The sequence below is a fragment of the Dermacentor andersoni genome, chromosome 4 (genome assembly GCF_023375885.2).
Source record: "Dermacentor andersoni chromosome 4, qqDerAnde1_hic_scaffold, whole genome shotgun sequence".
In the NCBI taxonomy this organism is placed as follows: domain Eukaryota; kingdom Metazoa; phylum Arthropoda; class Arachnida; order Ixodida; family Ixodidae; genus Dermacentor; species Dermacentor andersoni.
The window spans coordinates 178,020,883-178,030,255 of NC_092817.1; the positions used below are offsets into that span (position 1 = coordinate 178,020,883).

At 50.8% G+C, this 9,373-nt stretch overlaps 1 protein-coding gene across 1 annotated transcript; it reads right to left on the minus strand.

Annotated features, from left to right (window-relative positions):
* Nucleotides 1-1,517: 1,517 nt before the first annotated feature.
* On the minus strand, nt 1,518-3,671 carry LOC126530653 (uncharacterized). Its single transcript, XM_072287580.1, has one exon. The coding sequence runs from the start codon at nt 3,669-3,671 to the stop codon at nt 1,518-1,520; it is 2,154 nt and encodes a 717-aa protein (XP_072143681.1).
* Nucleotides 3,672-9,373: the final 5,702 nt, after the last annotated feature.

Below are 9,373 nucleotides of genomic sequence, written 5' to 3' on the forward strand. Positions count from 1 at the left end.
CGGCCTACACCATATCGTGAGGGACGAGATAGCTGCCGCGACCTGCCCGCAAGTCCCGAGCGCACACCCTATCCCTACACCAACTTACGCTCAGGTTGCCTCTATAGTGCCACCCTCCCAGCAGCCACCCCAACAGGCACCTGCACCGCAAGTGTCCCTGCATCCTATCACTACAAAAGCACCGCCTGTTCCATCTTACAACGCATGGAGCCCACCTCGACCGGTTTGTTACTACTGCGGCATCCGTGAGCACATATAAAGGTTTTGCCCACGCCATCAGCAAGATCAAAACGTGCCTATGACGGGTTTGAAAAGCATGAGTTTTCTGGCCCTGCACCACGACGTCGGCGTTCTCACTACGAGTATTATCCACGACGTTCCTAATCTCCATAGGACTTCAACACTGCAGGTTCATTGCTTTCCCGCTTCGTCACTCTCCATCACCGATGTGGTGCTCCTCTTCCCCTCTACGACCGGCTACTTCGCCCTCCAATCACCGCCCGGAAAACGAAATGGTGCAGCTTCAGGAGGGAAAGCTGCATCCTTTCTACAACGTGAAACTCCTCCGGAGCACGCGTCAAATGTACTTTTGGTGTGTGTTGAAGGTGTCCGAATCGAAGCCTTGGTTGACACAGCTGCATCGCTTTCCGTGATTAGTACTGACTTGTGTTCTGGATTGCGAAAAGTGAAGATACCTTATAATGGCCCTTCCCTTCGTTGTGCTAATGCAGTTCTTGTTCAGCCCTGCGGTGTTTGCCCTGCGCGCGTTTTCATTGATGGCATCCTTCACCACATTCAGTTCTTCGTGCTGTCTTTGTCTACTTACGCGATGATTTTGAGATGGGACTTCCTGTCAACGGCCTCAGCTTTCATCTCGTGCCGTCAGCGAACTATTCATATGACGGACACTCAAACTTCATCAGCTCTCGATGCTCACAGCCTACGTTTTGTCATGTCTATCAACTGTTTCATTCCCGCGGCCAATGAGCATATTCTCACATGGTAGTGACGGTTAAGAAGGCAGCAAAACTGTCACTAACGAAAGAAGCGTTTTATTGGGCGAACTTGTGCCCTCAAAAACAGGCTACACTCAAAGAACAATGGTAGCGGCGAACGCGATCGGCGGTCGTCGAAAATCTGATCAGCGGGTCAAGCGCGCCGGCTATTATAGAGCAGACATCGAATGTTCGAGACTAATCGTTGGGACCCGCATGCCTTCCACAAAGTTCTACACCATTCGAGTCACACGATGAAATCAGATAACACAAGGTTCGGCGACAACAGAAGCATCAATAACTTGCCAGAAACTTCGGATAGATGCAGGCGCGTCAAGCGCTGTGCGATAACATTTGTTAGGCGGTGAAACGTGGTGAGAGAGAGAGAGAGAGAGAACAACTTTAGTGAAAATGCCTGCAGAGTCGGTTAGGCTCCCTCCACGCAGGGAGGACAAGCTTTTACCGCGACGTGGCCACTACGTCAATCTCGTGCATTGTGCTCCTCGAGGTCTTGGTTCCTCGCTACTTCCGCGGATCCGAGAGGGCCGCCGCTCCCGTCCTCGGGGTGCTGCCCCCCTTCTCCTCGGTTTCGCGAGGTTGCTGCCTCACTAGAGCTGCCGAGACCTGCTGGACGGCCTTGAGTTGTGTATCTTGTTCATATCTCCTCGTTGCAGCCTCTAACTGCGGCGGGATCGTCGTTTTCTCGCTGGCTTCTCGTGGATTTATACTACAGTCACAAAGGATGTGAGCCGCGGTGGCTCTCTCCTTAGCGCACAGTCTACACACGTCACTCGCGTACACGCTCGGACACACGTGTTTAGCTAGCACCAGGGTGAGCAGGGACCCCGTCTGTAATTGCCTGTATAACACTGCCTCCTTCCGGGTAAGCCCCGGGTGAGGTGGCGGCATAGTCTGTTTGTTAAGTCTGTACCACATCAATATTTCGTTGAAGGTGGTCATCTTGTCCTTGGCACTGCACCGCGACCAACAATCCGAGTCGGCCGTGCTTGCAGCTGCGCGGTTGGCTAGTCCTCGCGCGGCCGAGTTGGCCGTCTCGTTGTGGTTCACGTTCCCGCGTTCCGACACGTCACTGCCCATGTGGGCCGGAAACCACTTGATCACCACAGCACTTGTGCGTCCGATGTCTTCGGCCTTGCGCAGTATGCGCGCAGCCTCACTACATACCCTACCCTTGGCGTAGTTCTTCACTGCCGTTCTAGAGTCACACAACACTGTAGTGCATCCGGGGTCGGAGACGGCCAAGGCGATGGCCACCTCCTCCGCCCGGTGCGCCTCTCGAGTCCGGACGCTCGCCGCGGTCTTCGTTGCACCTGTCGATGCCCCGACAGCCACCACCACGTATGCGTCGCTGCTCCCTCGGTACTCCGCCGCGTCCACGTAGATGGCACCTTCTTCTCTGGCGTGGAGGTCCACGAGAGCCCTGGCCCTCGCCAACCTCCGCTCCTTGTTGTGCTCGGGGTTCACGTTCCTCGGGATCGAGCAGACCCTGAGCTTTCTGTTGATGCTATCCGGTATAGGTACGTCTTCCTGCTGCTCGCCTTCCCTCGGCTCGAGGCCAAGGTCCCGCAGTATCTTTCTTCCGGTTCTCGTTTCAGAGAAACGCTCGAGTTGCGCCGTTCTCTGTGCTTCGGCTATTTCGTCCAGCGTGTTGTGGACTCCCAGCGCCATGAATTTTTCGGTGCTCGTGCTCCCGAGGAGGCCGAGTGCCGCCTTATACGCCTTGCGTATGGTGGCGTCTATCTTGTTAGGTTCGCTCGGCCTCCAGTTGTGGAAAGCGGCCACGTACGTTATGTGGCTAACTGCGAAGGATTGAACGAGCCTAGTCAGGCTCTCCTCCTTCATCCCCGCTCTTCTGTTGGACACCCTCTTGATGAGTCTCATTGCCGCGGCCGCTTTGGCCGCGAGCTTGTTGACCGTTTCACCGTTGACTCGGTTTCGCTGGATGAGCAGCCCGAGCACTCGAAACTTCTCGACCTCCGGTATTACTTGTCCTCCCGCTGTCTTGACCGTGATCTTGGGCCGCTCGTACTCGACTTCCATATTCTTTCTTTTCCTGCCCGCTCCTGTCGGTGGAATCACCAGCAGTTCTGACTTGGCCGGAGAGCAAACGAGTCCAGACCCGCCCAGCTGCTCCTCGATGGCGTTGACCGCTTCTTGTAGCGTCGTCTCGATGTGTCCGTCGCTTCCTCCCGGTACCCATAGCGTAACGTCGTCGGCGTAGATGGTGTGTCGGACTCCCGCTACTCTTTCTAGCCGGTTGGCCACCCCGATCATCACGAGGTTGAAGAGAAGCGGGGAGATCACCGAGCCCTGCGGAGTTCCGACGCTTCCCAGCTTTTTCTCTTCGAGCTGCAGGTCTCCCACGCAGATTTCGGTGGTCCGTTCTGTCAGGAAGTCTTTGATGTACTGGTATGTCCTTCTGCCCATGTTTAGTCTGGATACTTGGGCCAGGATAGCCGAGTGCCTCATTTTATCGAAGGCGCTCTGCAAGTCCAGCCCGAGTATGGCTTTGTTGTCCTTGGTGCCCGTCGTATCGTCGATGATCTCGTTCTTCAATAAGATCATGGCGTCTTGCGTCCCGAGCTTCTTCCGAAACCCGATGATGGAATTTGGGTAAAGCTCCGATTCTTCCAGGTAACGCTGCCACCTGTTCATGAGAACGTGCTCGAGGACCTTTCCCACGCAAGAAGTGAGCGATATCGGCCTGAGGTTCTCTATGTTCATCCGACAAATATAAGTACACATGTCAATATTCTCGCACTGACTCCCTACACTATTCTTAATGGTGATGTGTTCCTTGCACCGAGGGGTCAATGCATTTCTGGTGGGCTTAGCCTTACTTCTAGACTGGTGCGATTTCAGGACGATAGAGCGTTTGTCGTTGTTCGTAACAGTGTTTTTTCGCCAGTTGTACTCTCCCAGAGCACTACTGTGACATGCTTTACTGGTACCGCTTCACACCGAATCACCGCCTTTGTCTACCACAACTCCTTATCATACTGCTGCCGCTGCTTTAACGGCCGCGATAAATCCCGATCTTACCACTGCGCAGAAAGAAGACATCTTGGCACTCCTGCACAAACACAACGCCTTATTTGAGGTTCACTCCAGCTTCTGGGGCGCACTTCCGGCGCAGTACATCGCATCGAAAACAAAGGCAGTTCGATTGCACGCCACTACCCGTATCATGTGTCTTCCGCAGAAGGGAAAATCATTGCGGATAACGTTGGTGACATGCTCAAAAGAGACATGATTCGGCCATCTTCCAGTTCTTGGTCGTCTCCTGTTGTGCTGGTTCGCAAGAAAGACGGCTTTGTGCAATTTTGCGTCGACTATCAAGCCCTGAATAACATCACGCGCAAAGACGCATATCCTATGCCACGAATCGACGATGGCATTGACTCCCTCCAGGGTGCAGAATATTTCTGCAGTCTAGCCCTCCGATTCGGATACTGGCAAATCCCCATGCGCGAAGCAGACAAGGTCAAGACAGCTTTTGCAACACCAAACGGGCTTTACGAGTTCAACGTCATGCCATTCGGTGTATGTAATGCTCCTGCAATATTTGAACGCATGATCGATACAGTTTTACGTGGCCTTAAGTGGAAGACCTGTCTGTGCTATTTAGATGGCGTCGTTATTTTTTCTAAAACTTTTCGTCATTACATTGAGCGTTTGGACAAAGTTTTCACGTGCATTTCCAACGTTGGACTCCAACTCAACACGAAAAATGCCATTTTGACAGAAAGAACATCAAAGTGTAGAGCCACCTTATCAGCAAAGATGGTGTTTGATCAGATCCCGAAAAGGTTGCTGCCGTGCTTCGCTTCCTTTGCTCTCAAAATCAAAAACAATTAAGAAGTTTCTTGGGCCTGGCATCGTACTTCCGCCGCTTCATCATCCTATTTGCTGCCATGGCGTCGCCGCTGCACAAGTTGCTCACTTCGGGCACTGCTTTCCTTTGGACAGACGACTGCGAACATTCTTTTCAAGCCCTTAAGCAAGCATTACCCACCGACCCTGTCCTCTGTCACTTCGATGAGGACGCACCAACTTTTTTGCACACCAGTACTAATGGCCATGAGATTGGTGCTGTCCTTCAACAGCGTGATACCACCTCACAAGAGGGAGTCGCTGCCTATGCCAGTCGCGCACTAACTGCGGCCGAAAAGAACTACTCGATCACAGAACAGGAATGTCTCGCAGTAGTTTGGGCTATCCAAAAAGTTCGACCGTATCTTTACTGACGCCACTTCACGGTCATAACCGACCACCACGCCTTATGCTGGTTGTCGTCAATCAAAAATTTCTCTGGACGCCTTCGTCGCTGGTTGGTCCGCTTACAAGAGTACGATTTTGAAGTTGTCTACAAGTCTGGGAAAAAGCATCAAGATGCTTACGCTCTCTCTCGCTGCCCGCTGCCACTATTGTCTTCGAGTACATCTCTACATTGTTCGCCACTCGATGATGAGACTAAGTCGCCACTCCCGTTATTACCTCTAGTGGTTACTGGCACAGTATCTTCCAAACATGTCACTCTTCTCGCTTAGTGTCAACGTTCTGACACCAGCTGCAACAGCATTATTCAACGCCTGTGCGGAACTACTTCTGCACCAAATGCCAGATTACGTCGACAACGGCGACTGTGTAAGCTTGACAATGATGTGCTGTACCGCTACATTTACAACTCCGACGGACACCACTGGGTACCTATTCTTCCATGGCCCATGCGCACACCAATCTTTGAAGCCTTTCACGACGACCCGTCTGCTGGCCATTTGGGTTTCTACAAAACATACCACCGCGTTAGCAGCCGTTTCTTTTGGCCAGGCATGTCTACCTTTGTGGCCATGTACGTCGCTTCTTGGGTCCAGTGTCAACGGCGGAAACGACAGTCTTCGCCTCCTGCTGCGCTTTTACAGCGCATCCCATGTCCCGAGACACTGTTTGCCATCGTTGGGATAGACTTAGTCGGCCCTCTGCCTATAACGCCGGCAGGCCATCGATGGATCGTGATAGCTTTTGACCAGCTCAGACGTTACGCAGAGACCACTCCTCTACGCTATAGTTCTGCTTCCGACGTTGCCATCTTCTTTCCGGATGCCATTATGCTGCGTCATGGTGCACCTCGTGTACAGTTAAGCGACAAGACCTTCATGTCAACATTGATCGTAGAAGTACTCAGAGCTTGTGGCACAGTTCATGAGACGACATATCACCCACAAACAAATCCTTAACCGAGCGATTTCGTCGCACACTAACAGATATGACATCAATGTATATCGGGCCAAACCACGACAACTTGGAGAAACTTTTACCTTTTGTGACGTTTGCTCACAAAACCGCTATCCAACGAACTACGGGGTACTCACCTTTCCACCTAGTTTACGGCCGTTCACCGACATTCCCCATCGACGCCGCTTTCTTCAATAAACCAACTAACACCTCGGCAAGTATACCCGAACAGTTCGTCTCGAGACTTGAAGAATGCCGTCAACGTGCTCGCTTCAACACAGAATTCAGTCAGCTAGATCGCAAGCAACGTTACGACATCTCTCGTCGCAACGTCTCCTTTCGTCCTGGAGAGGAAATGCTCGTTTGGACGCCCATTCGTACTCCCTGTTTGTCTGAGAAGTCTGAATCCCGCTGTTTCGAAACCTACATTATTAATGAACAAACATCCCCCGTGAACTATCGCGTTACTCCCGTAGATATTTCTTAGGACCATCGTTATCGTGGTTCAGAGATCGTTCACGGTTCGCACCTAAAACGATTCGTTCGGCGTTTCCCTCCTGGCTAAGTTGTGGCCTGGCTGGCCGCTTGCGCGCGCGGGGACATCAGTGTGAGCTTTATTCATACGCTTGATATTCTCAAGTGTACATACTTAACATCACCATTTTGGTGCCTGGTGGTGGGGCTCTCCCTCGACAGAATAAAGAAGAGATTGGCTGCCTAAACCTCGTCTCAATATATATATATATATATATATATATATATATATATATATATATATATATATATATATATATATATGTGTGTGTGTGTGTGTGTGTGTGTGTGTGTGTGTGTGTGTGTGTGTGTGTGTGTGTGTGTGTGTGTGTGTGTGTGTGTGTGTAAGAACAAAAGAGATCATGGGAACCCGAGCGGCTCAATCTTAACCATGACCATACTTATCACTGAGCCAAAGCATCAAAATAAAGAATCGAGATAATTAACTGTGGTTGCAATTAAACCGTACAAATTAATAAGGAAAAGAACAATGAAAGTGCACGAAAATAACTTGTTGCCGGTGGGAGCCGAGCCCCCAACCTCCGCATTACTCGTGCGCTGAACTACCCTTTGTGCTACAGTGACGGCTGTCAATTCGTGTACTGACTCTATTATTGTGTTTGCTATATCTAGCCTTGGGATCTTTAACCAGCGCCCCTGAGAGCCGTGGTGGACGGATGTGGAAAAGGTTTGTTGCCTGATGGCGTCACATCACATGGGGTCTTAGGAGAGTAGGTAATTGCTAAAAAACTGTATGCCACCTCATGACATCAAGGCTGCTAGATTCGATACCCTAGCCATTATGAACGAAAGAGAAGAAGAGGAATGAATATACATCAAAAGCTGGCAACGAAGGACGACACTAAGGACAACACAGAAGAAATTAATATTGCTAAATTATTATTGAATTGAAGTAATGATTAATAAAGTAAATCAATATGGTTGAAAAAATAATTTGCCGCAGCTTGACGCCTGTGACAGAAAGGATGTCCCACATACTCCGCAAAGATGTCTGAGTGGTGGCGCAAGCTAACGCTTCCATCTCAGTTCCAGTAGCCCGGAGCACAGCCCTAACGCTAAAATCTCCGCGTTACACAATTCATTCGTAAGCATAATGCGAGTTTACTTTTTTTTTTGCTATTACGCAGGCAATGCCTTTTATTTCGTCAAAACGAAGGTGCCAGAATCTCCGTTAATTGTATGCTTCCTTATTTATCGAGCCTGTACTACTAAAAATATACAGAATTCAACAAACACATCTCTATTTTCTTGGTGTGCTTCGGCTTCACTGCTTGACTATACGCCGAAATACATTGTTAAGGAATGATAAGAGAGAGGAAGAAGAAGATCGCGAGACGCCGGATGCTGCGTATTGTTACTAGTCAGCCACCTTAACCCCAATAACTCTGCTTGTATATACATTATAAACAGAGTCTATCTAAACTCACAACACCCCCGTAACATATTGGTGGGAGGTGCGGGGTACCACGGCTGGAAACGGAGCTCCGCAGTGGACGTCGCATCACCGTCGTCACCATGAATGACGGTGATCACTCGAGATCAATGTCCTTGCGGCCTTCGACGTCACCATGGCCCGATACGTCCCTGTACTCTTCGGCTGCGGCTGTGCAACCCAAGGATCCCGGAACCGGCTGCGGGACCTATGGAGCCGACGTTGAAGATTGGTTTGCGGTGCACGAACCTGTGAGTAGAATCAGCATATGAGATCCTACGCTTATGCAAGCTAACCTGTTGTTCTACCTAAGAGGCACAGCAAAGGTGTGGTTCAAAAACCCCGAAGAGGAGCTCACCAGCCGAGACCAACGCAGAGAGAAGTTAACAGAGTTGTTTGGCAAACCAGCCGGCCGTAAAATTGCCGCAACACGGAAAGTGGTCTCCCGTGCCCAATCCCTCACGGACACCCATAATTCGTATATCCATTGCGAGCTGGCGGTTTGTCGTAAAGCCGATCATGACATGACAGAACCTGCGAAGGTACGGCATGTGCTCAAGGGAATTGCGGACAACGCCTTTAACCCCCTCATGTGCAAGAGCTGCTCTACAATTGATGCTGTCATCAAAGAATGCCAACAATTCGAACAGGCCAAAAGCCGACGCCTCCTGCACCCATTCACCAGATTTCCCAATACTGCTGCAAAGTCGACGTGCGAAGATCAGCCAGCACAGCAGCATGCGTCGCAATCAGAGGACGTGGTGCGAATCGACCGACGTGAACTGTACACGATGGCGCCCGCAGCTTTCTGTTCGCGTAGCCTTGATGCCTCCCCTTTTTCCGTTCCCCTCGTGCAAGCGCTCTTTCGACAGAAACTTGCAAACTTTGGCCTACATTCTGTCTGTACTGTCGTCAACCCCAGAGCCAACAAACGCCTTTCTACTATTTTCGCTCTACCCCGACGCATCTCTCCGCGTTATCGCAATCCGAATGAGCGGAGAACCACTGACGACCAGACGATATGTTTAACTTGTCGCCGCATTGGTCGTGTACTCTCGCAACTCTTGGCCCTCAACACCTCGGATGCGGACCAACCTGAGCCGCCTTAATAGAAATGCCCGTAATGTTTCGTCCA